The sequence below is a fragment of the Panicum virgatum genome, chromosome 4K, assembly GCF_016808335.1.
Source record: "Panicum virgatum strain AP13 chromosome 4K, P.virgatum_v5, whole genome shotgun sequence".
Lineage (NCBI taxonomy): Eukaryota > Viridiplantae > Streptophyta > Magnoliopsida > Poales > Poaceae > Panicum > Panicum virgatum.
In genome coordinates this window covers 9,504,239-9,530,178 of record NC_053139.1, presented here as the reverse complement: position 1 = coordinate 9,530,178, position 25,940 = coordinate 9,504,239, and the positions used below count along the sequence as shown (strand labels likewise).

At 49.1% G+C, this 25,940-nt stretch overlaps 2 protein-coding genes and 1 long non-coding RNA gene across 15 annotated transcripts; all 3 read right to left on the bottom strand.

Annotated features, from left to right (window-relative positions):
* Nucleotides 1-1,115: 1,115 nt before the first annotated feature.
* LOC120702972 lies at nucleotides 1,116-5,019 on the bottom strand. 13 transcript variants are annotated; one of them, XR_005686627.1, is made up of 6 exons: nucleotides 4,320-4,869; nucleotides 2,972-3,336; nucleotides 2,687-2,799; nucleotides 2,210-2,344; nucleotides 1,909-2,016; nucleotides 1,116-1,771 (listed from the first exon to the last, which is right to left on the bottom strand). XR_005686627.1 is itself a non-coding variant. In XM_039986966.1 (2 exons), the coding sequence occupies exons 1-2, from the start codon at nucleotides 4,809-4,811 to the stop codon at nucleotides 1,969-1,971; spliced, it is 540 nt and encodes a 179-aa protein (XP_039842900.1). In that variant the 5' UTR covers nucleotides 4,812-5,019; the 3' UTR covers nucleotides 1,778-1,968. The 13 variants fall into 13 exon arrangements, 1 of the variants encoding a protein (XP_039842900.1); XR_005686628.1 differs by having other exon boundaries at nucleotides 1,116-1,477; XR_005686634.1 differs by lacking the exon at nucleotides 1,116-1,771 and having other exon boundaries at nucleotides 1,778-2,016; nucleotides 2,972-3,075; nucleotides 3,143-3,336; nucleotides 4,320-4,873.
* Nucleotides 5,020-15,106: 10,087 nt separating this feature from the next.
* Nucleotides 15,107-16,590, bottom strand: LOC120702971. Its single transcript, XR_005686625.1, has 2 exons — nucleotides 15,952-16,590; nucleotides 15,107-15,507 (listed from the first exon to the last, which is right to left on the bottom strand). It is a non-coding gene; the product is annotated as an uncharacterized LOC120702971 (long non-coding RNA).
* A 1,538-nt stretch (nucleotides 16,591-18,128) lies between these two features.
* Nucleotides 18,129-22,324, bottom strand: LOC120702970 (NF-X1-type zinc finger protein NFXL1-like). Its single transcript, XM_039986965.1, has one exon. The coding sequence runs from the start codon at nucleotides 22,116-22,118 to the stop codon at nucleotides 18,702-18,704; it is 3,417 nt and encodes a 1,138-aa protein (XP_039842899.1). The 5' UTR covers nucleotides 22,119-22,324; the 3' UTR covers nucleotides 18,129-18,701.
* Between the last annotated feature and the right edge of the window lie 3,616 nt (nucleotides 22,325-25,940).

The following is a 25,940-nucleotide window of genomic DNA, read 5'->3' as shown; positions in this document are numbered from 1 at the left end:
TTTTGGATTGTTAGATATCTAGGCAATTTTCGGTATATTTTAATTCCAAAATTAAATGTATAAACTAGCAATATTTCTATGACTTTAAGGAGTAAAAAAACATGTGAACATGTTTATACTTATCACACAGATAAGCATAAACAATATAAATAACCAAAGTTTCAGGGAGTACCCTGAAGCGGGGCCGTTGCCGGAGGCATTGGCTGCGCTGTTACCAACTGGAGTAGACATCTACTCGGTTGGCCTCAGTCGAAGTAGTCGAACTAAATCGGTGCAGGAAGAAGTTCGCAGTGCAGTCCTGCGAACGGTCACCAAGATGTAGTCGACGTAGTCGTTCGGCCACCAGAATATAGTCGACGTAGTCGTTCGGCTCGTCCACCAGGAAGTAGTCGTTCAATCGGGCAAAGCCTTTGTATTTTTGAGCAGTCACGCTAAAGCGTTACCCAAAAACCTGATTGCCCGCCTATCCCATGCAGGATCTCAAGGCGAGCAAGGTTTCGGAGGCCTGCTCACGCTAATTCTGTGCGCGCAGAAATTAGCGTTGGGGAACTCAGTTGTTGCAACTGGAGAGGGAGAAGAGAGGAGCCGAGTTGCCTCAGTGCTCTGGTGCAGAATGGATGAGGGGAATGACACTTCTTATATAGTGACTCAGGTGCTCAGGCCTCAGTGCTCTGGTGCAGAATGGATGAGGGGAATGACACTTCTTATATAGTGACTCAGGTGCTCAGGATCGTTGAACCTGGACACCATCAGAATCATTTAGGTGATGCGGTTATGGCCATTAATTACATATTTAATTGCACGTTTAATCGCACGATTAATTGCTGTCAACGGCAAAATAGCCATCGCACCGCACCGCACCGCACCGGCACCTGCACGTCCCGTCCGGCCGCGCAAGCGCAAGCGCACCCGCACCGCCCCGCCCGTCCGGCCGGCCACGCCGCGCCTCGGCTCGGCCACGGCCCCGGCCCGGCCCGGCGAGCGTGGTTCACCGTCCTCTTACCGGCTTCACAAGTGGTGTACACGAAGTCCACCTTTTAAGTCGGTTGAGATCCTCCTCAATTCCCGGTACGGAATTAAGCATTGATTCCCTAGCATTAATAGTGGGCTTTAAATTCTTTTAATGCTTTAGAAGTAATGGGCCAAGCCCATTACTCCAACAATAATATATTGCTTAATCCTTCCTGGAATCTGTTTACAAGTATAAATAGGCCCGTGGCCAACTATCCAGAGCAACTTGCTCCTAAACTTAAAGACACTATACTTCTAAACATAAGGACTTTATTAGATAACTTTCCTATTAGCCACTTTGGCCTGCCTGATCAGCGTGCATTCCACGCGGAGGGACTTTATTAGATAACTTTCCTATTAGCCACTTTGGCCTGCCTGAATCCTGATCAGCGTGCGCTCCACGCGAAGGAGCCGCGCCCTCTGCTGCCCTGCGCAAGTCACGAACCCTGCGCCGACTTGAGTAGGTCTGGCCCCACATGACATGTTAGAGCCACAGTAGTTGCAACTGAACAACGATGTACATATGGTGATTTATCTAGGTAATGCAGCTGAAAATTAAACCTCATGTCTAAGTTTTCCAGGTTGACCATAAGCTCGTAATCCATGGTCAATGCAGTGTGTTTAAAAGTGTTTCACGGGTTGCCAGAGGGGTATTCTAGCTTCAATGGTCGCACGATGTGTTAAGCACCCATGGGTACTGAGTGCTATAACTACTGCCTCCCCTCATTGTTGCACACAGTAGCAGCTCACAGTCTTGCTCCTAGGAAACCCAGAATTACTTTCAGAACGACCTTTTTAAGTATAGAGCTCTTGCCGCCATGAGAGCATGTTGTTTGTATAAGTACAGTTCAGATTCAACAAAAAGACATGCTAATAAAACCAAGCACTCCTCTTTACCTGTCAGATTGAAATTATCATGATGATTCAGTGCTCTTGCTGGACAGGAAACAATACCACCTACAATTCAGGTTCTGTTGATGATAGTGAACATTGCCTTACAAAAACCTGAACACAAACAGCAAAAGAAATCCCATCAAAATTTTATCTTTCAATTCTGAATCGGAGAAATAGAATACGGAATAAAATTTAAAGGCCATAAATTATGACCAGAAATCACGCTTTAACACATTAGTAGTATTCTTGTAGCTAAACACTTATCTATTAGATTTGTGATTTAGTTAGGAAGGGAGAACCTTACCAGTCGCAGAAACTCTTCCCATGAGTAGATATTAGATGCTATGGGCGTTCACACGATATTGAATAATGGTCTTAGCTTCAAGCACTTCATCTAGAGTCATAAACACAAGTATCGGTGTATTTAAGATCTGTGATTCTGCACATTCCCATTCAGAATCCCATCAGCACATGGAGCACACTGATGCTAAGTAGTGGAGGCACAATGAAGGTATAGTGGATTTCGTTCAGAGTAAGCTAAGGTGTTGTATAAATTCAGAGTAAGATAAGGTGTTGTATAAATGTAAATATATACAAATGGGAAATTTTAATGACTATCGGTGTATTTAAGTTTTTAATGACCACGAATGTTGTAGCTCCATACGGTCAGTTTAGAATGGCCATGAATGTTGCAGCCTCAAAGAAAGTACTCAGGAAGGCAACCTTCTGGAGAATCATATACCTATTCTGGGGTGGGGTGTGTGTGTGGGAGGTGACTCACCAGGTGGCTGTCAAGGATGACATTGGCGTCCTTCTCGAGAAGGAACTTGACTCAGATTAATGTGTGGGGCAACCAGACAATGGCGAAACCAGAGTACCAGTCTGTAGATGAAACTGGACAAAAACAAAGAAGCAATGAACAAACTAAAGAATGTAGATGTTTTTTTGCCTGTTCTTCCATTAACTTGAGTAAGAGGAGGCCAAGATTTTAAATGTAAGAGCGTCAAAGCAGCAGTTACATAGTAGCTAGTGATGAGATATCAGTTTTTTTATTCGATTATTGTACCTTGGAATGAACATACTTAGGCTTCCAAAAATAGGTTCATGGGCGTTGGACAACTGAAGCCCCATCTCTCCATAAGGCACAGTGCCTTGCTACAACTGAATTTGCTGAACTCTAACAAACAAGCATTTAGTCTGAGAATTGAAAGAAAAGGGCAGTGGTGGCTAAACTTACGGTGTTGAGCAATTGAAGCCCCATCTCTCTATAAGGCACAGTGCCTTGCTACAACTGAATTTGCTGAACTCTAACAAACAAAGACTAATTCCGTCGCCTGAGTTGTCTCCACTCAGGCCCTCTTGTCTAGCAGGATCACACAAGAATACACAAGGAGCTGTATGCAACAACGCACGGCTAAGTACAGTCTCTCGCTGAGTCACAAGAAGACAGCAAAAAAGAAAGATCATATTATTAGGTGGCTCTGGAGGGGAAAACATTCATTTTCTAAACTGATTACCACACATGACAAGGTTGCCTAATAGATTTGCTAAGTACTTTTGATGCAAAACTGGCCAATGTGAATCTAGATTAAACATGATATTTTTTATATTAACATGCTTCAGTTCTAAAGTCTTTCCCCAACTACAAAGTCTAACAACAGATATATAATGAACAAATACCATACAAGAACAAATGAAGGTTATTAAACTTTTGACAACTGTTCATGTCCCCTTCCTAACCACACTAAGATTGATGCCCCTGTGAGTAACCAAAAAACTACAGTAGCATATCTATCAAGATTTCTTTGATCTTCCTGACCCAAGCAAAATAAGTGTAGTTTTTGCAAGGATATTCTTGGATGCCACTAAAAATAGGCTGAGTTCTAAGATTGATCTAGGAACTGATTTTGCCGTTGCAAATCCATGTAACTACAACAATCTTGTACGTATCTGTATAACTACAACATTCTTGCAACCCGTATGCTCAGTATAACCCAATCTTGGACTCGTATTTTCACAGTCACAGGTTGCAGATTCACCAGGCAACCATACATAAATAAATAAGCAAAACGCAAACCAAAGCAAGTCCCATGTAACAGTAATAATCTTGAATTAAAACCGTGGACACTGAAAATTGAAATTCGAAACTGAGCCCGGCCTGACAGAATTTGACAATAAAGTTGAGCAATATTCAGAAAGCCAGAACTTTTGCTATATTCAACGAAAAATTATGTTTAAATACTCGTTGGAAAGGTCTTCAAAAGCACTACAGCTTCCGTTCATATGTGATTCTCTAATTTGGCCAGTAAATATCTCAAAAAACAAAGCGAAGCTACTGCTGTAGAGGGCGACAAAGTTCTAGAGCACACGGGTCGGAACCAGCCATGGCGCAGGAGGTGCATGACACTACGTACCTGGTGCCGGGGACGCGGCCCTTCAACAACGTCGGCAGCCCTGCCCAGCTTAACTTCGCGTGATCTTGAACGGATCGAACCTTCTCCCGCCCCTAGTGACGCCCTGCCCAGTGCCCAGCTTCGATTATCTTGCTGGGACACGACGTCCGACCGCCACCAGCAGCCCCAGGGCCCCGCGGCGTTCTCGCCTCTCCCAGTCGCGGCCTCTCGCGCGATGTAGGCGTGGAGGGCGGCGGCTGCACGCACCGCGCGTGGGGGATCCGCGCCGGCAGGGCAGCCGCGTGGTGGGGTCGTCGAGCGTGGCGGAGATGGCGGCTGCCGCGGCGGGACATCGCACGCAGGCGCGGAGAAGCGGAGACCGGAGAGGGGTAAGAGAGGCGCGCACGGCAATGAGCGGGCGGGGAGAGATGGCGTCGGGGCTTCGGGGACGGCGGTCGCGCGCACCGCGCGTGGGGGATCGATGCCGGGAAGTCGCGGATCCGCAGCGCGCATCGGCGCGGGAGCGGGGGAGGCGAGGGCGAGAGCGGAAGGGGGGGGGGCGGCGGAGGCGGCGAGCGAGAGTGGGAGGCGAGGGCGGCGCGAGGGGACACCAGAGCGGCGGCGGCGGCGAGAGAGATGGGAGGCGAGAGCGCCGCGAGAGGGAGGCAGAAGTGGCGCGCGAGCAAGAACCGCTCGGGGAAGGTCGGAGGTGGGGGCAGGGGCGGCGCTAGGGGTATGCCGCCGAGGTATACCCAAGATTTAGAGAAAAATATAAATAAGTTTTTATAGATGTATATTATTTTATATAACATATGGGTTCAATTCACCAGTCCAGAGACCAACAAAGTAAGAAGCCCAATCCATCACTCTTATCTCTCGCTTCTATCTCGCCCCGAGCGCTAGGCGCCGAGCCCCGTTCGTTCCCACCCCCCCCCCCCCACCTCCCGGCGCCGCCGTCCGCGCACCGGCTCCTCCCGGCCCGGCCCCAGTGCGCCTCCGCCTCCGCCCTCCGGCCTCCGCCTGTCCGGCGGCAGGGGCAGCCGGGCAGGCCCCTCGCCGCGACGCCGCCCCAGCAAGCAGCAGCAGCGGGAAGGAGGGGGCACCAGCCGGCCGGTGGGCCGGCGGCCAGCGGCGCTGACGAGTACTGCTCCTGTGCTCCTCCCTCCCTGCACCCTCGGCCCTTCAATTCAACCAAGCCAGCAACTCAGCAAGGTAAAGGTAAGAGGAACACCCTAGATCCACATCCATCCACTTATCAGTGTAGTATTCAAGATTTCCTCCGTCCCGTCTGATCCCGTCGCTGCTGCCTGCCTGTTGATTCAACTCATCCCCTGCCGCCCGCCCCTGTTAATCGACGCTCACCGCCAGGCTCACGTCCTGCTCCTGCGACTGTGAGTCGCATCGCGTCCTCCCCAGCCCCCGCCCGACGTCTGGCGTCCGGCGAGGCAGCGACCTGCCCAATGCAAGCCCAACTCCGGCCGACCACCAGCCCCCTGCGGCTCCCAGCACGATGGAGCCAGCCACCGGCGGCCTGCGGCCAGGTCCAGCCGGCGCCACCGCAGCGGCCGACAGGACGGGCAGCGCCCCTTTTGTAGCACAGCAGCAGCCAGTGGCGGAGCTAGGAATTTGGCATACCCAGCCGCAAATTCCTAGCTCCGCCACATGGGGGATGGGGGGAGGGGAGCGGGAGGCGGCGGCGAGCGCGAGGCTGGAAACTGCTCTGGGAGCGGTGGGCGACGCGCGCGGACGGGAGCGGTGGGCGACGCGAATCTGGGAGGAATATTCGGATGACGAACCCAAAAAAAAGTCACCCTTTCTTTTTAGCAGTAGAGAAGTTGCCTTCGAGACCGACCGCGACCGATCTTCTTCTGAGGTGGCGGGCCGCTATGGCCTCCGGCTGCTGCTGCCCCCGCCGCCGTAGGAGCTGAACGCCTGCGCCCCTGCGATTGGTTCGGCGGCCAATACGATGGGGCCGAATGCGTCGTCGCCGCGCTCGCTCGTCCCCGCAGCACGCCCTGGTGGCAGGAGCGTCGTCATCGCGCCGCGCCAAGCTAGAAAGTTGGGTGCCTCGTTCCTGAGGTCTTGCCTGGCGCGCCGATTCCAGTCACGACCAAGCAGCTTCTGCTCGCCCTCCGATCCAGGCGGCGCATCCAATGCGCGCGCCGCGCAGCACTTGGACGAAACCCTCCCGGAGAGCCAAGCGGCTGCAGCGCTTCCACGAAGACGTCCGATTCGGTCGCGGTCGCGCCATGGCCGGCTGCCGTCGCCACCGAAGCGAGCAAGTCCTCAGCCAGCAGAGCACCACAGCCTTCGGCCCCCGCGCGCTTGCAACGACGAAGACACTCCCGCTCGCGATACGCCGATCTGAACCGCAGAAACCCAATCGGACGGCTAGTAGGCGCCCACCAGTCGGTATCTGTCTATCTGAAATACCGTCCGCCATGAGCCACGGCACGCCGCCGAACTCATGCTGCCGTCCCTAGCTTCCAGAGCTCCATTCTCTTCGCCACGAGCACCTCGATCGGAGCCTCGCCATCTTGCATCTAGCGACCGCCGCGCTCGTGCGCCTGGTGGGTGTCGGAACTGTGATGGCCGGAGGCGGCGGGCCGGCCGTCGTGGCAGCCTGGCAGGCATGGCGCGCCCACGAATGAAGTCCTGCCGAGAGTGACCTCGGCTCCTCTGCGTCGCTTGGCTCAATCCGGTGGCCCGCCGGAGAGAGAGTCGCGTCCGTCGTCTGAGTATATGGCCACCGCTGGCCGCCTCCGTCCCTGCTCACCCGCCCCTCGCGCCGCAGGAGCCACACGCCCCCTGTTCCTGTTCAAGATGCGTGTGCAGGTTGCAGAAACGGACGACGTCGCGGTGAGGACGACGGTGGGCGTCACAACGGCATAACCTACAAACCAATTGAGAATGCGCTTTGTGTGACCAGCTACCAGAGACAACCGTCCGACGTCGCTTGAGAAGGGTCCAATTGGCATGCTGACTCTTCTTCTGGTCTTAGTCGAGCTTGGTTGGCGTTCTTAGCATCGGTAGTTCATGGACTGCACTTGTACGTATGACTCTACCTGTCTACCAGTTGATAAAACGAATGACTCTGCCACAGCACATCAGGAAGTTATGCTGCTTGAATCTGCACTAGCCATCTCTGGTTGTTGCCTTTTTCTTGCAGAAAATGCGGTGGATGAATGAGTTGATTTCCTTGCACTAGGCTCAAACTCTGGCTGCTTGGTTGATTGCAACTCCGCTGATCATTTTTGAATCACCAGAACCCTCAAAACTGTGTTCTGTTCTTAATGAGATGCAGTTTTTTAGTTTTGCCTCCCCTCTTGAACTTTAATGTTTCCTAATTCAGATATAAAGAGGATTTTATGAAACACAAGGATAGCAAGTCTGAATTTTTTGGGACCTTTGTTTTCGGATTGACATAGACAGAGATAAAAAGTATACATATTTTGTAGTATTATTAATCTGTAGCATTGCGTTTCTTCTTGCTTAAGAATTAGCACGTAAGATCTGGCAGCGGGGACTAATATTATGGAATTTAAAAAATAAACAAAAACTCCTAGAAAAATACAATAACATGTGGGATTGCAGATTCGCCAGCCTCGCCAGTGAGAAAACCTTGAATTTCAAAAGTAAACAAAAATTCCTGGAAAGATACAATAAGATGTTCACCCTGGAAATGCGGATTCAGCAGCCTCAGATTCAGCAGACTCGCCACTGAGTTGATCATCTCATCATCTATAATATGTATGCTAGAATTCTAAGGGCGGTTTGTTCTGTCCTGGTTGGCAATAAGCCTTGCACTAGGTTACCTCACCATCACTTGGTTCACTCCAAGTTCTCAATGTTAGTTTAGTTGTCACCTGATCAACAGCTGGATCTGATGATACAGTACATGATACAAAATATAGTGACGCCGCCTCGCTCACAAATGCAGTCATTTTCATGTGCTATCTAACCACTACTACAGTATGCATAGTTCTTTGCTGTGATCGGTGGCGGCAGGGCACTCACACATTAAGATCTAGCAACCCTCGTTCTTTATATAGATCAGTCCAGCTCCTTATTTGCTGGATCTGCAAATCAAGGTGAAATTAGAAATGCAGGATGCATTTTCCGCTTCATGCGACTAGTGAGGTTGGTTCATGCATGTGATCGCTTCTGAAACCGGAAACGTATGCGTTCCCATTTTAATCTTTTCGGGAAATTATTTTCATGCCGTGCCATACTGGATCTGCCGGCCGTTTGGCTGGGCTGAGGCTGGGCTGATTAGCCCAGTAGAACAGGCTATGAATCTGTACTAGGCATCTCTGGTTGTTGCCTTTTTCTTACACATAATAATGCGGTGGATGAAGGAGTTGATTTCCTTGCACTAGGCTCCATCTCTGGTTGCTTGGTTGATTGCAACTCCGCTGGTAACTATAATGAGGAATGCTTTTGTTTATCAGCTAGGTTGATCATTTTTGAATCACCAGAAGTCCAGAACCCTCAAATAAAACTGTGCTCTGTTCTTTGTTAATGAGATGCAGTTTTTTAGTTTTGCCCCCCTCTTGAACTTCAATGTTTCCTAATTCAGATATAAAGAGGACTTTATGAAACACAAGGATAGCAAGTCTGAATTTTTTGGGACCTTTGTTTTCGGACTGACACAGACAGAGATAAAAGGTATACATATTGTGTATTAATATGTAGCATTGCGTTTCTTCTTGCTTAAGAATTAGCACGCAAGATTTGGCAACTCGTGCTGGGGCACTAATATTATGGAATTTAAAAAATAAACAAAAATTTCTACAAAAATATAGTAACATGTGGGATTGCATATTCGCCAGCGAGAGAACCTTGGAATTTCAAAAGTAAGCAAAAAATCCTGGAAAGATACAATAAGATGTTCACCCTGGGAATGTGGATTCACCAGCCTCGCCACTGAGTTGACCATCTCATCATCTATAATATGTATGCTAGAATTCTAAGGACGGTTTGTTCGGTCCTGCTTGGCAATAAGCCTTGCACTAGGTTACCTCAACACCACTTGGTTCACTCCAAGTTCTCATTGTTAGTTGTCACCTGATCACAGCTGGATCTGATGGTATAATACATGATACCAAAAAATATATATAGTGGCAGTGCCTCGCATATGCAGTCATTTTCAAGTGCATACTCTATCTAACACTACTAGTATGCATGGCTCTTTGCTGTGGATCGATGGCGGCAGGGCAATCACACATTAAGATCTAGCAACCCTTGTTCTTTATATATAACCCGCACAGCTCCTTATTTGCTGGATCTGCAAATCAAGGTGAAATTACGCGTGCGAAATGCAGGATGCATTTTCCGCTTCATGCGACTAGTGAGGTTGGTTCATGCGATCGCTTCTGAAATTGGAAACGTATGCGTTCCCATTTTAATCTTTTCGGGAAATTATTTTCATGCCATACGCGTTCACATCGGGGTCTCTCGATTTGACCACCTTCGTTCTGCGACTTGCCCTGACGACGGTCTGTCTGATGATATATTGATGTGCCACCTTCTTCGAGCACGTTACATGATGCAGCCAACCCTGCAGATGCCCTGCCAAGTGCCGGCGGCCTGTCCACCCAACGGTTTTCCTTCCCATTCCCAGCCGCGAAAACAAGGGGCTCGCGCGACGCCGCTCCTTTCTATGGGCGTCCGCGGCGTCTGCTGCCTTCGCTCTCTTCTTCTCGGTGTCGTGCCGCCGTGACGCTCCCCTATGCCGCTCTGCGCGTTGTTCTCGCCGTAACTAATGCCACTAGCTCCGGGCAAATTATTATTAGATTATTAAAAAGGTCTTCTTACTAATCGTATTTAGAGTACAATTTGTATACGGTCGTAATTAAGACGACCTTCTCCAACGCAGAGGAAAAGGAAATGAGAGCTATCTCCTTCTTTATTACTAGCTTGCTTCCAACGTCATTGCCATTATTTTCAGATTATTAGTTCGGGTCTCGTATTAATTACTTATTAATCAATTAATTAATCTGTGGACACCCTAGCTACTTAGCTAGCTATTCGATGAATTTTTCCCGGAAGCTTGGAACGGAGCTCTGCAATGCTGGCACGATATCCAAACCATTGTACATCCACGCGCCCCCTGGTTAAATTCCGCATGGTTTTGACTAGCCAACATTCTATATCCACTAAAATACTGCAGCTAGCACAGCTGAACTCCAACGACACGATATGTTCGACGCGTGCTCTGCTTACTAACATTCCTAATCGGTTTACCTTGCAAATAAAACAGATTTTTTTTTCGATAGAAAGCAAATAAAATAAGCAGCTAATCAACGGCCACGCAGAGGCCACGCCTGGCGTGATCAACGGCCGATATGATCCGATCCGCGCGGTAGTTGGTTGGTTCGTTAGCCTGCGGCGCAGTTTCCGTCGCCGGACTCGTCGATCTGGCCTGCCGGATTTACGAACAACTCCGTACCCCAACTACCGCAGCACAAGCCAACGCAAAGATACGCGGGCCCACCATGTCAGGTGCTCCCTCGCTCCTCCTTTTATACGCGGAGAGGGCCGGAGGCACAGGCACTACGCACCGGCAAGCCAGAGTCCACTCTCTCTCCGGTTCCCACCTCGCCCTCCCCTTCCCCGTCATGGATCGCCCGGCCAAGATCAACAGGACGCAGCCGCCCGCCGCGGCCGCGGCCGTACCGCAACCCCGGCCGCCGGCCTCGGCGGAGTCCGCGGCGAAGAAGAAGCCGACGACGCTCCTCGACGCGTACGAGGTGGAGTGCATCCGGCGGGAGCTGGAGCGCCTCGTCTTCAAGCACAACCACCTGAGCGCCGCCGGGGGCGGCGCCGGGGCCGCGGCGCCGCCGCCGAACACGCGCGGTCGCCGCCACCGCTGCCACGACGACGACCACCACCTGCACCGCCAACGCGTGAGCAGCAGCGTGAAGAGGGCGGCGAGCGCCACGCGGGTCAGCCCGTCGCCGTCGCCGTCGTCGCTGCCGCCGCCGACGTCGCCTCCACCTGCGGCAGGACCCAAGAGGAAGGGCCGCCGCGGGGTGCGGCCGCTGCTGGGGCGGCACGCCGTCGCGATCTGCAGCGGCACCGTGCCCGTGGCCGCCGCGGCAACCAGCGGCAGAGGGCTGCGCGCCGTCGCGATCTGCAGCGGCACCGTGCCCGTGGCCGGCGCGGCAACCAGCGGCAGACGGCTGCGCGCAGTCGCGATCTGCAGCGGCGGCAGCGCGGCGGCGGCGGCCTGCGCCGCTGCCGGCGTGGGCAGCGGCGGGAGGCGGCCGCCGGGCGCGGGCGGGGGCTACCGGGAGGTGGAGAAGGTGTAGCGAGCCGGGGTCCGGCTTGACAGTCACCTAATCTACTAGGATTACTTTTCCATTTTCGTCGTGCTCGCTTGTGGTTAGTGGAATCTTTTCGAGAGAAAAAGATTCGGCGTGTAAATCTAGGGAACTTTTGTCTCTGATCTTGTTTCCGAATTGTCCAGTTGCATAATTGTGCCTCCGTGACAGCGGACACTGGAGCAGTGCAAATAATTAAACTCTTCAGATGAAAAACTTTCACTACGTATTTGGTCTTAAATCATCGACCTGTCTAGTAGTTTGTTTGAATTGAATTGAACTCTGATTGATCCGGTTTTCTCGTGGTACGCGCACAGCGGCGCGGCTACGTGGCTACAGGATTATCCTGGGTTTGCCGGCCGTGAACGCGGCCGATCGAGCTGTTTTCTCGACCAACGCGAGCCCATCCTCTCTTCCGTTTAGTACGAGTGTGTTCTTGACTTCTTGTAATAGTCACGTCAACAGCGAGGAGCCTGTGCATGCAAGAGTTGGAAACTGGATGCCCGCTGTCCCGTACGGTGTTTGGGGGAAAGATCGTGAGGTCGCTCCGGGGCGCACGTCCCGCGAGTTTGGAACTGGTTCGCCCGCGGATGTGTCGCGCCCAGCGCCCACGAGTGGCGGCAGCGGTAGAAAGAAGAGGGCGGCTTCAAACGAGCGACTGTTTTTTTATTAATTCCACAGTATAACTCAGACACTCACAACATACACATACTCACACTTTATAAAAACATACGCAGATCCTACTCATACGAGTATTTTCGAAGACTAAATCGGCAAATCCTCAAGATTGACGAAGTCACCACAGGCGCCTCGCTGTCGATGAAAACATCGCCTACCACTTAAAATGCACAACACCGTTAAATTCCAAAATATTCGCTCATATAGAGAATCAAACTCATGACTTTAAGTGTTACCGAGGCTCTTTAAGTGTTACTGAGCCTCTTGTAACCACCGGACCACGTGCCCTCTCGCAAAACGAGCGGGTGGTACACCTGAGGGGCCGGTCTCGATGGGCTGAGCTTTCCCCGGCCCAGATGCTCCAAAGCCAGCAAGGACTCCATGGGCGGCCTGTGCCGTTCCAAGTAGCACGGTTTTTGACGTAGCTGCTGTGCAGTTCGATGTATCATCAACAAGCAGTTCTAGACGGGGCTCCTATCTATCTATCTTGTCGAAAATACATAAGTCCTATATCCCACTTCAAAACACTCAAGTCATTACACGTTTGGTTTCCCAGTGTAAGCCGCTGCCGCCGCCAAGCCCTTCAGCAGCCGCCGCCACCCTCCCACCGCTACCCCCTCGGTCCCCCTCCTCTGCCCCTCCGGTGGCCTCGCTGCCGGTAGGTAGAGGAGTGGGGACCATCCTTTTTTCATATCTGTTTAGTTTAGGGTTTTGTTCTCCAGCGACATCGACGAGGTGGTGGCGACGATGACGCTTTAGAATAAGGTCTCTCCGGTTTTTCCCTACCTCGACGACGTCCGTTCTGACGCGACGATGGCCAAGTGAGAGTTAGTTCTGCCAGATCTGAAGGTACTCTCCAGATCTTTGCAGTTGGTGTGTTGGTCAGGAGATGCAGTTGACTGTCCTTTATTGTGGCGATTTCGACCCCTTCTTTTGATCTGGTCGGCGACAAGATCCGGTTTCTTCAACCCTCTGTTTTAGTGGTGAAAGATTGCAAGCCTGTGTTGCTTGGGGTGTTCCCCCAGCCGATATTCTTTCAGCGGTTGCTAGATCTCGTTACAAGCAGCGAGTGGTTTTTGCGGTCTTCAAAGCCTTGTGTGGCGATGGCATTTGCAGGTGTCCCTTTCCCTTACTGACTTTTCAGTGTGTTTTCAAGCTTCGGTGGACGACGAACAATCGGACGAAGAAGACGACCAGAGAACTCTTCGATGTATTTTTATTTTTTTATGTCATTTTGTGTCAAGTTGTCTTTCTATTGTACTACCAATTGTTTTTCTTGATATGAATCAGATATGAGACACCTTTATGTTGTCTTATTCAAAAAAAATCCACTTCAATCCAATTAGCTAAGGATAAAGATAAATTTAATGTCCAACATTTTTAAATATGTTTAATTAGTTGAGGATAAAGATAAATTTTATGTTCAACATTTTTAAACATGTTTAATATTTTTTAAAATATGTTCAACATTTGATGTTGAAATGCCAAAATTAGAAAGATGAAATGTTGAAACAGTAAACACCAAATGTTGAAAAGGCTATATTCAAAATATTGAATAAATCCGCTTGGTCTGGATGGATTGGTTTTCTTCTCCAATGGCCTGGGCCTTCATCTCCGAGGGCAGCCGCAGCGACACGCTGCGGGACCGAGGACAGCGCGCCGGCCTGAGGCGGTGCGCGGTGGGACCAAGGTGGGCATCGATCGGCGGTGGCACGCGGCGAGGCTGGGGAGGCGCGTCAGGCCAGTAGCGGGAGCAGCGGCAGGGCTAGGGAGGCACGTCGGGCTAGCAGAAGGAGCAGCGGTAGGGCTTGGAGGCGGCGGCGGCACTCAAGGTGAGGAAGGAGGTAGGAAGTAGAATGAAGAAGAAGATTAGGGTTGAGTAGATTTTTTTTTACGAATCTTAAATATTGGAAGTTTAATTGAAAATAAAATTTGCGGAAGATAGATAGATTTTCTGGTTCTTGACGGGCCGACCAATTTGTGGGGATCACGGCGTGCACGTATACAGGACGGGCCTGTTTTGGATGGGCTAAAATTCTCCGGCCCAAATGCTTCGAGAATTCACAAACACCAAGGGCCCAAATGATTAGAGAATCGAGACCACGCTGCAGAGAGCGTTCGGAGCATCACAAACACCAAGGGTCCCAGAACATCATCGCCGAGACGCGCGAGTAGTAAAAATGACAGCCCCATCCTCGGGGGATCAACCAACCTGGATCAATAACGAGTACTTTGCGCACGCCTCTGTGCGCCCAGCACCAGTGAAATAAATTTTAATTCAAGCAGGATAGAGTAAATTTTTTTTTTTACTTTTTAGGTATTGGTAAAAAAAAGGTCGAACATGTATAACTATAATAGACCAGGGAATGTATAGAGATAATATTTATTCTTTCAACAGTAATATAGATGTGTAGATACATTTATTTACAATGCCATAAAAGCATATGCCTACATTTTTATCAGGACTCTAAATGTGGAACTACTTATAATTACAAAGATGTTACACTAAAACATCTTATTGGTAGCTGAGAATTTGGGTCATGGAGTGGTTAAAGTCTACAGTTACTTTCATAAACCATTTCTTGCACATAGTCTCCTGCAAGTCATTTAATTCTGAGAATTTAAGATACGGATTCAATTATACCTCTGACATAACTGATAGAGTAAGTGTGATATGCACTTTTAGTAAACACACAATAAATAGTTTGATATAGAAGGCAAATAGCTAGCATGTATTTTGAGCATGTTTTCCGTGTATGCTTAAGATAAAGTAAAGGGAAAAGATTACAGTTTTACAATATATTGTAACACATACAAATATATTACTTATATTTATTAGAGAACTTTAGATATAGAAGTACATTCTTTCATACTGCAGGTGCATGAAAAAAAACAGATGATGGAGCATTTCTCATGCTATCAAAAGAAAAATGCTTCACATGCAACGTTTTTCCAGTATTTGCCATACTCATCAGTCAAGAAATTTTTTTGATTCATGTAATTAGGCAACATGTTAAGCATGACACAATTGCTATTTATTTTTCTCCTGCGCATGAACATCTGCAAATATGGGAAATAGCAACTCGCAGAGGAAATGCTACTCAAGGGCACAGATATGTAGTCTTTGACAGCTTCGTCTTAAGTGTTTGAATCAAAGACTCATACATGCGCTCCACTTCATGTCTCCATTTGAAAAAATTCTCGACCTAATCAAGTTGCATGTAAGAAGCAAAGCTCAGCATTTCTGAAATGTATACTGAGCAAAAACTGTACACCAATGAGATGGAACCAGTAATCAACCGGCAAGAAAAAAAATATATACTAAGCAAAAAACACAAGCACTTTTACATGTTTAACTAATTTGCAGTTCAATCCAACCAAGTTACAATTATATCCAACCAAATTACATAATGGAAAATATGTAAGACACAGAAGAATGTGAAAAAGCTAAAGTTGGTAGAAGAGAAAAGTATCCTTATTCAGTGTGGATTATGGATCTAACATAGAAAATGGGTGCAGATACATTCATTATTTCTGTTCCATCTTTGCACAGCATAAATGATGAAAAAGTCTTCATTGTATTTAAAAGGGAGCAACTTACTATGTAAAAAGATATCATCTGAATACTTCAACCATGAAAAATAATTTACCTTAAGGCATCCTTAATCTTTTAGCCACTGAGGATCTATGTAGCTTCAATCAGACATGTGCTGCACACCAATTTCGAACCATTAGAAATCTGTTATAAAGATTTCAGTGATTTAAAAATATTTGACATGTAATTTTTAAAATATTAAAAGGGGATTTAGCCATTTTAGAATTTTAAACAGTCCCTTACTTACAACTTGGTAAATCCAACACTGTCAGTATCAAGCTTGCTGTTTTTTGAAGGCTCGGAACCAATGTTCCTGGAAGGATCATTATCTATTGCCTAGGCATTTTTTTTGCTGTGATCGATGCATTGCAAAGCAAATGGATTTAATGATGTTGCAAGGCATAGCACATTTATGGTACAAATGGTGGAAATAACTTGATTCTAGAGTCTTTGTCATTTTGATCTACTAAGCAATAAAGATGGAGAACCCAGGCAGTGCACAAAATAAAGTAGAAAGAGAAATTGAAGTTCTTTGGAACGTTGAAGGACCGTATAAGATAAAGAACAAAAAAAATTCCTTTTATTTCCCCTTTGTTGCAAATATAAGGATATACGGTGAGCAGCTAAAATACATAAATCTCATGACATATTGAGTTGTCTAAATGCAGTAACAAAACGTTGTGTAAGCATGTGTCAGAAATCAGAATATTATGCAAACCTGGTTGTTGTTGTTCGGTTGTGAGGAATGCTTCCGTGCCTACACTGCAGGATGCAAGCATTGAGCTACTGGCTTGCTAGGCTGCCAGTCCTGTTCCCATCGAATTGCTCCTCGCCCAAATCAGACCACTCCACACTGGATCAATCTTCTGTCCACCCAAAGGGAAAAGGAAACTAAAGCACAGAGGTCAATAGGAGGTGAAGTAGAAAAGAATTTTGTGCCCTAGATGAATGAACCTGTGGCAATACAAATTAGTTCTCATTTATTAACTTCAGTCCAGTGGAAGTAGTGGAGCATAAGCAATAAAGTATTAAAGTTGTAAATCGTATAGATCAAACCAACCAGTCAACGTAGAGGGAAAATTCTAACCAGGCAGGTAGGCCTGTTGCTGATGTGGTTAGAGCACTACGGGCAGATGAAACAACTACTATCTTCATGTTGACCTCCTCATGAGCATTCTGTCGAACACTGTGCAAGCTGCTACCAAGGTGTATGCACTTGAATCACAAGGAGTGCCGGAAGCACAGGAGGACAACGTATCTGTAGAATCACAACCGCCATTCACTACTCACTGAAGAAGACGGAAGTGAGAGGCGTCAGCAGCGAGAATGGGAGAGGGGGGATTGGGGAGGTGGTGCTCAAGTGTGGTACCGGGAAAAAGCGAGAGCTTACATTGCGTTGGAATTCAGCCATGGCCGTCACTGGCCACTCGCAGGCTGGTGCGTGCCCTCAATCCTCACCAATCTGTTCCAACAGCTTTGCTGAAAAGAAAAATGGAAGGCATAGACAAGAGTTAAGTGTCATGATGCAAGTATATAGTTGGGAAAAAATTACAGATCAAAGTAAAGGGCCCAAGCAGTGGTATTAACAGAAATTGCACGCTATACATCTATCAGTGTATATTCACAGCGAACAATTTAGCTACCTGATGAAAATAAAGAGCCCAAGTGTCATATAGCTTGACCGACAACCAGACCACGCAAAATCAGCACGTATCAAAAAATGAAAACATTGCGCTTGCAAAATTACCACCTACGTAACTACCTTGAAATTACTTGTAGGTTCTATTTTCAATTCATATCAAATAGTTCGCAAGAGTGTAATATAGCAGTGTGCATCAGACAAAAATGATCTATTCATGCTGCGAGAATTAGACTAACACAGGTCATCGAACTTCATACTAAATCTGCACCTGATGGATTGAGCAGGGTGAAGTGTTGGAATTTGTACAACAAGCAAGAAAAAAATGAGACCCAGGAGAAAGGGTTTCCCTGCACATTTGAGGAAGAAAAATGAGAGACAACCCTGGATATCATGAGATTTGCATCAATTGGCAAGAAAATAGTAAGAAGGACAGAAGATTTCCATCCGGAGCATGTACAGCATTCCTCCTAGCAGCACTAGTGCCCAACTAAACAAACCAAATTTAAATGACCCCAACACATAGTGAGAGCTGTAGATTGCCAAGATATTTCCTTGGCCAACAAAAAACCATCGGGCCTAGTACGAATTGCAGCCCCATCCTTTGGGGATCAATCAATATAACATTATAACTGATGATAATATGACTAGTGTCTCAGGCAACATTCAGCTGACCACAGCATGATCGAACACACTGAACAGAGCAGGAGGCAGGAGCACACACAGCATTCGTTTGATTCTCACACAACGCCGGAGCACAACACCCTACCCCCACAACAGTGAATAGACATGCCACAAATAATTTATAAGCGAGTAAACACAAGGTACCATTAAGGCCTAAAAACTGAGCAGTGATAGAAACTTTATGGCACAGGATTTCTTCTCAATTCGACATCAGGACTGCAAAATAAGCAGCAGCCTTACAGAGATACACCTGTGTAACAATATGCGCTTTCATCTGAAACTGTCACCAGGCAGTCGGCAACTACTTAAAAATTGACAGAACATAAAAAGGCTCATTACCATCATAGTACCAGTACTATTCCTAGCCAACAAGATTTAACAGAAACCAGATCCCAGAAGAACAAAAACCATCTGGACCGAACTTGTAAATTCCTCCTCATTCACACCAATCCTTCCATTTGCAAGCTTCTTCCCAATGTCCTTCATTCGCAAGCTTCTTCCCAGTCGTCCACCTCAATGTCCGGCTGCAGCTTGCTCACCGATGGTCCAGTGTTCCCAGAATTAGGTGCCGCACTGTATCCGGCATCCGTGCGAGCAGTCTTCCGATCCTCACTTGGGCCTGAGCTTGTGGCAGCATCAGATTCCAGAACATTCCATCGGTTCTGTGTCCCCATAACTTGAGTCGCGGTGTTGGCGCCTCTCCAACCTGATGCTGGAGCATGGCCAGCCACACCAGTCCAGTCTCCGGTGGGCAGGTCAGGCTCAGCCTTCTTCCATGGATTGCTCCTAGCAGCAAGCCCTCCATCCTTCTGTCCTCCAACCCACACATTACCTGAAGAAGATGCCTGAGCACTGCTTGGCATAAACATTGCAGCACCCTGGTAAGCAGACCCATAATCCAGCCGCCTCAGAGCTGTTGCTGCTCTAGCTGGATCATTGAAGACAGCTATGGCATTCTTGTCATTCAGCCAGACTAATTCACATTCCCCGCCAAACCTTAGGACTAGAGCATTGACATCAGCATCCCGTGGCAGGTCCAGCATTGCAACGACCAGCCTCGGATCCATGTCAACCAGAGGATCAAAGTAGGGATGGGTAGCTGTGACAGGGGCACCTGCCTTGGAGCCAAGGATGCGAGCAGGCGGTTTCGACTTGGGTGTGACATGGATGGTAATAAAACGCTTGGGCTCCCAACCAGCTGACTGAACAGAAAGCTTCCACCGGTCTGCAATGAGTCTGATAGCATCCCTCTTGTCCTTCAACATGGGACAAAAGACATGCAGTTTAAGATTGTTCGAAGAACTGCCCCTCACCTTGCCAAGTACAAGGAACTTGCACCTCTCTTCTATGGCCACCACCCACTTTGGATCGCGACGGAACAAGTCAGAAACCAAATCTGATGCACTTGAGTTCTCACCAAAATGCAATGCATCCAAATTGGGAGGGGTGATGTCAAATGCTTCAGCAAGAACCCTCTTCTTCTCCATCTTTGCACACTCATCATCACAAGAAAGCTTCCTCTGCCCAAGGGGCACCCTCCTCCCATTTGATTCCACAGGCTGGAGTGGCATTGGCAACTTCTGTATGATGGAGACTTCAAACATATTATCACTGCTGGAGGATCCCCCAGCACCACAAGGAACAGTTGCAGTGATACGGCCGCAAGAACAGGTAATAGACACAGGGAATTCACATCTCAAATCTGGGCATTGTGATGATGGGTGGCATGGGGCAGTGCATGTATGCTTACATTCTCTCCTAGCAGCACCACATACCTGTCCACAAGAAGCTTTGCCACCAGAGCTTGAGTTAGCATCCCCATTTGCAAGTGGCTGATCACAAGGGGCAGGATGGCAAGTCCTGTTGCAAGCATGGATTCCACATTGGCGATTCTTGCCACATGGTTGGTTGCACCTGATATCCTTTGATCCACAGGGGATGTTCCTCAGCATTACATGTCCCCCAATGCATTCTCTCATTACTGGCACGACACAAGGTGGACAGTCTCCAAAATGACATGAATGTGAGGCTGGATGGCCACAAGGCTGGGGGACTGAACACTGATGTGAGCATGATGGAGTTGGTGTGCCACAAGGCAGAGGTGGCGGGATAGAAGTTCTGCCACAGGCACAAGTGAGATCAGTGAATATAGTCTCCAAACAGGGCGGGCAATGACCGCTGTGGCAGAGTAGCTGGCATGCATGCTGCCCACAGCGGAGCTTCTTCCCACATGATATCTGGCAGAGATGGGGATCCCAGTCACCACCTTCAAGCTGAGCGAACTTCCTTGACAGTGGACAACAGCACTCACTGCACCGATGCCTCCCACAGTTCTTCTTGCGGCCACAAGGCTTGTTGCAGTGGAACTCTTCCTTCTTAACCTGGTAACACTCCACCATCCGGCCTGATGAGCCACAGCGGCACTTCTGCTCAACACGGACCAAGCAAGGCGGGCACTCTCCCTCATGGCAATTGACCTTGCAATTATGCACCCCACATGGCAATTTCTTATCGCAGATCTTGTCACAGGTTGGGATCGGGTCCAAGCAACTTGCCCTACTCTCCTGCAGCCTTGTCTTGCCACAATGGCATGTAGTGACTTTCCCTGGCATGAACTCGCACTCACCACAAGGTCCTGGGTGGCACATATCCTTGCAGACATGATTCCCACAAGCAAGTGTGTGACCACAGGGTTCACTGCAAGAAAACACCCCGTCCTCCTCAGACAGCTTCCCCTTCACCACCATGTCTCCACATGGCAGGGCCTCATTCTTCTTCCCGCAGAAGCACCGCGCAGAGATAACAACAGAACAATCTCCACAAGGCCCTGTGTGGCAAACCTTCTCGCAACGATGCCTTTTGCAGGGCAGCATCCGCTCGCACGGGCGGCCACAGGTCACAGGCGTGCTGCGGTCCGCACACCGCCGCACGATGATCTGCTTCCCACAGGGGCAGGGCCTGTCCGGTGCAAATGCCTTGCAGGGCGGGCACGGCCCCGGGTGGCACTGCAGGACGCAGACATGTGGGCACCTGGTGGCGTCTGCATCCTCCCCCTTGGCGCCTGGGGGTTCTGCCCTCTCCAGTGGCTTGGAGCAGGGCTCGCCACAGGAGTGGGGCGTGAGGAAGTGGTCGTTGGGGGGATCCCGCTGGCGCCCGCAGAAGCAGTTGTAGGCGAGGTCACGGGCGGGAGTGGTATACACGGACTGGCACCCCGGGCAGCGCCAGGACGGGGAGGCAGGGTCTGCCGCCGGGGAGGCATCGGCGGCGGAGGCCGGGGAGCGCACCCACTTGCGGATGCAGGGGAGGTGGAAGATGGAGAAGCAGCTGTCGCAGGACCAGATGGGCGCCGACCGCCGCACCATGTCGTAGCAGATCATGCACTCCACCGCTCCCCGCGCCAGCTTGTCCTGGATCTCCTGGACCAGCTGCGGCACCGACCCATCGCGCCCAATCGCCGCCGCCGCCGGAGGAGGCGGAGCAGGGGTGCGCACACGGGCGGAGGCGGGGGCAGGCGCAGCGGGAGCCGGCCTCTCGGGCGGCGGGCCACGGCGATGGTGGCCGGCGTTGCCGTTCTGCTCCTGATGCGGGGCGGGGCGGCGATGGTGGTCCGCGTTGCCGTTCTGCTCCTGAGGCGGGGCCGGGCGGCGCTGGTGGCCCGCGCTGTCGCTCTGCTCCTGAGGCGGGGCGGGGCGGCGATTGTGGTTGTTCCCGTGATTGGGACGGCGCGAGCGGCGGTGGGGCGGGCGGACCTCCGCGGCCGGGGTAGGGAGGGGCAGGATCGGGGCGGCGGCGGCGGCGTCGGGGCCCGCGGCCGGGGCGGAGGAGCGCGGGCGCCACACGGGGCGGGAGGCGGTGGCCACGGGTCCACCCCCGCGGCGGCGATCGGTGGAGGGCTGCATGCGGCGGGGCGGAAGGGATAAACCTAGGGTTTGGGCGCCCTCCGTCGGTATGGGGAGGCGGTGGCGGTGGGGGGCGAGTGGGAGCGGGGGGTGGGGTACGGTAGGGTAGGGTGGGGTGGGGGACGCGGCGGCGGCGGCGGCGGTGGAGGTGAGTGGTGGTGGGAAGAGAGGACGGTGAGGAGGAGAGGGGTATTTGATGGGGAAGAGCCTTGGAGACGACGGCGAACCGGCGATTGGGAAAGAGGAAGGAAGGCAGGGCGGTCGCGACCTTGCGGGCTCGGTCGGTTCGGGGATGGTTCGAGATGAGGTCCGGTGCGGTCGGCTCGGGTCGCGGCGAGTCAGTTTTCGGCTGTGACGTCACCACGTGTGTGTACGGGCAGCTTCTACTGTTCTAGGCTTCTAGCCCCAGCCCCACGCAGGATTTCCGATACGTGTAAGCCGTCTGGAAACCTGGAAAAAGAATCCCACAAGAAGAAAGTTAATTACTCCCACCATATAGGATTTAGATGACGTTTTGAATAAGATTTGAGTCAAACATTGGAAATATAAATCATGAATAACTTTTAAGTTATTGAGTTTGAAAAAATAAAAATTATATGAATAGATTTGTTTTAAGAAACACTTTCATAAATATATATATATCACTTTTTAATAAATATTTATATAAAAATAAGCGGTCAAAGTTATACTTTGAAGACCTTGTCGCTGTCCTAAATATCATCTATTTCCTATAAAAATAAACGGTCAACGTTATGCTTTGAAGACCGAGTATAGTTCCTATTTTTTCAAACACACTGCAGATACGGACGTTCAAAATACGTACGTGCACTCAGATTTTTAAAATTGATAAAGTTATCGAGGTGCACATTGGCTACTGCTCAAAGAATGGGGAACTCAAACCCGGGTGGACATGTTCCAATACCAAAAAAAAAACTTTACTAGTTAAGCTCCGTTCAATTCATCTATTTTTCTCTAGTTTAATCGTCTTGTTTAAATATGAAAATTGGTTCTCCACAATATATTAGAGGATGCATATAAGAAACAGGCTACGCGATGCAAAATTATACAAACTCTTTCAAAATTTGTACTCCTCCGTTTCAAATTGTAGGTTGTTTTGATAAATTTAGATACACAAATTTTATCATGCATTTAGACATAATTTTTATCTAGATGCATAGCAAAATCTATGTATCTAGATTTGCCAAAATAATCTGCAATTTTGAATGGAGGGAGTAATCTTAACTTGGCACACCATCACATTCGTACCGTACTCTTTTCCCGCGAGATGCAAAATCGATTTGAAGGGGAATAGCAAAAGAGTTATACAAAGAGGTACCATTTTGAACTTTGTCATGAGAAATATTTTGAGTTTCTTCGTTCAGATACATGTAAACTGTTTTATAATTCTTTTTTAAGGATTTAATGTAGTGTATGGAGTTGAGTTGTTCAACTTCAAAGGAGTTGTGTAGTATTTTATTAGTGATTTGAGAAAAAGTTGAATTATTTCTTAAGAAGAACATGTGTTGCCTTTGTTACTCTTTTTTTTTGATTCATTGCTTTTGTTACTCTCATGTGATGTGGACAGTGCACGCTCTAGGGGATGGTCAAAGCATGGGGAGGCTTATGAAAAGATCAAGGGGGAGGAAACTTGGGCGCCACGGACCGGGAGGAATCAAGCCGACCACACCAGCTACAGATTTTATTCTGGGCGCAACTGAAGAAGCAACACGTGGTGGGCAAGCTGGATACACGACGTCAATGTGAGAATTGTGGCGACGGCAATACCAGGCCACTCTTTATTATGCAATGGAAATCCTGCTTGTGATTTTTTTTCTGGAGATAAATATGAGGAAAATAAAAGCATCAGAAATATAAATACTGAAGTTAGAAAATAAAAGGGGAACTAAGTATAGTACCCAAGTTTGAATAATCCACGCAAAAAACTGTTAAATATACTCTTTATATTCATGGCACCAATACCTAAAAGCTCCAGGCTACTGTTCATTTCCAAAAACGAAAACAAAATGAAAGATTAATTCTGGATCAAAAAACTTGGGCTATACTTCCTCACTATCAAGTAAGCATTCAGCCCATAGGCCCAAGACGTCCAAGCCTAGAGATTATGTGTGGATCAGCCTTCGACACATCAGCCACGCCTAAAGATGGCAATGAGTCGGGTTCGGGTTTTAAGTTCGGGTTTCGATTTTGAGTGTCCAAACAATCCACCCGAACTGAACCTGACCCGAACTACGATTTGGGTACAAATTCATGCCCAAAATCGAAACCCACGGATACCCGAAATCAAATGGATAATCCAAAACCTGATTTTTTTTTTACAAACCATCTTGATTCAAGGACCGGCGAGGCCGGCAGCCGTCGAGAGCGCAGCCACGCAGGCTCGGCCGGTCTCTGGCCCTGCGGGTGTGCACGGATTGGAGGCCAGCAAGGCCCTGCGGCTGCTGGAGCACCGACGCGCCGTGCGGGACGGGGCGCGGTGTGGCAGCCTCCGCCAGTCCGCGGTGCGCCGGCGCCGCCCGTGCCGTGGCCGTGCGGGAGCCCGGAGGGGCGGACATGCCACAAGCGGAGTGTGGGACCGGGGCGCGGGCGCGGCTGCGCGGCTGTGTGGGTCGGCGGCTCGGCGGCACGGATGGGAAGGGGGCGACTCGGAATCGTGGATGGGGACGGCCGGACGGGAATCGCCGATTCGGGAATTGTGCGGCGTGGTGCTCGGGGGTGGGGGCGTCTGGGGTGACCAGGCAGGTGAGGAGCTCATGGTTCAGCCTTATATACCTAGATTTCTAAGATGGGCTGCTACTGGGCTCAAAGTTTTGGAGGTCCGATGGAGCTCCGCGGGTATGTTTAAGGATCTGCCCCAAGCTCGAAATTTTTTGGGTACCCGAACCCGCAAATCCGCGGGTGAAAATCAGAAACCGAACCCGAAACCCGCAAACTCGAAACCCGCAGATATCCGTCCTGAACCCGATCCGCTGCATAGCCAGGCCTTGCTTTCTCGTTCCACAGTTTCTTCAAAGAGCAATCGACAACATGCATTTATTCAAACAGCATTTCACCTATTTCCCTCCAAATAGGTAAATCTATTTCAGACTTTCAGTATCCTCTGAGTTAAACCAACTTAAAATCAAGCTTTTTCACCAAAACTTTTATCCGCTCCATTCAAACAAGCGGCCTTTCTTTAGGTTGATGGAATAGCAAGTCCTAGGGAATTTCTTAGACTGATAAACAAAAAACATACGTTGAATTAGTCAAGAAAACTAGCAAAAAAACATGCAAGCTGCTCATTACAGCTCGCCTTGAAAAGATGAGAAGCATAGCTCCGGCTGTCCACCGGTTGCTCTGTAGATGAAAAACACCTCTTTTCTTGGAAGAATTGGTTCAGTTTCACAGATTGCTGCATGTTGATGCTGAATTGGTTCCTGCTCTGTGTCAGCATCATCTGCTAGAGTGCTATTTGTGGTAACCGATGGCTTGTGTTGCAGAGCTAACTAGTAGCATTCTTTCTAACCACGGGCAAGATGGCTTGTGTTGCAACCAATGATTTTGACCAACTAGAGCAAACACAACAGAAGAAGCCATCGCCCAAGAGTCTATGTGTTTAACTGCTTACTGAAAGTTGCCTCAAACATGGAGATCTCCAGAACCGATAGGTTGAAACTTGATTCATATTGAAACCAAATAAAAGTGGAAAAAATCACAAGCGTAGATATCAAACTATGCAAAGCACTAAACCAACTCACTACCTAAAACTCAGAAAGTTGACCATGTATCAAAGTTTACTTTGATCATGTGATCATTTTGCAAAAA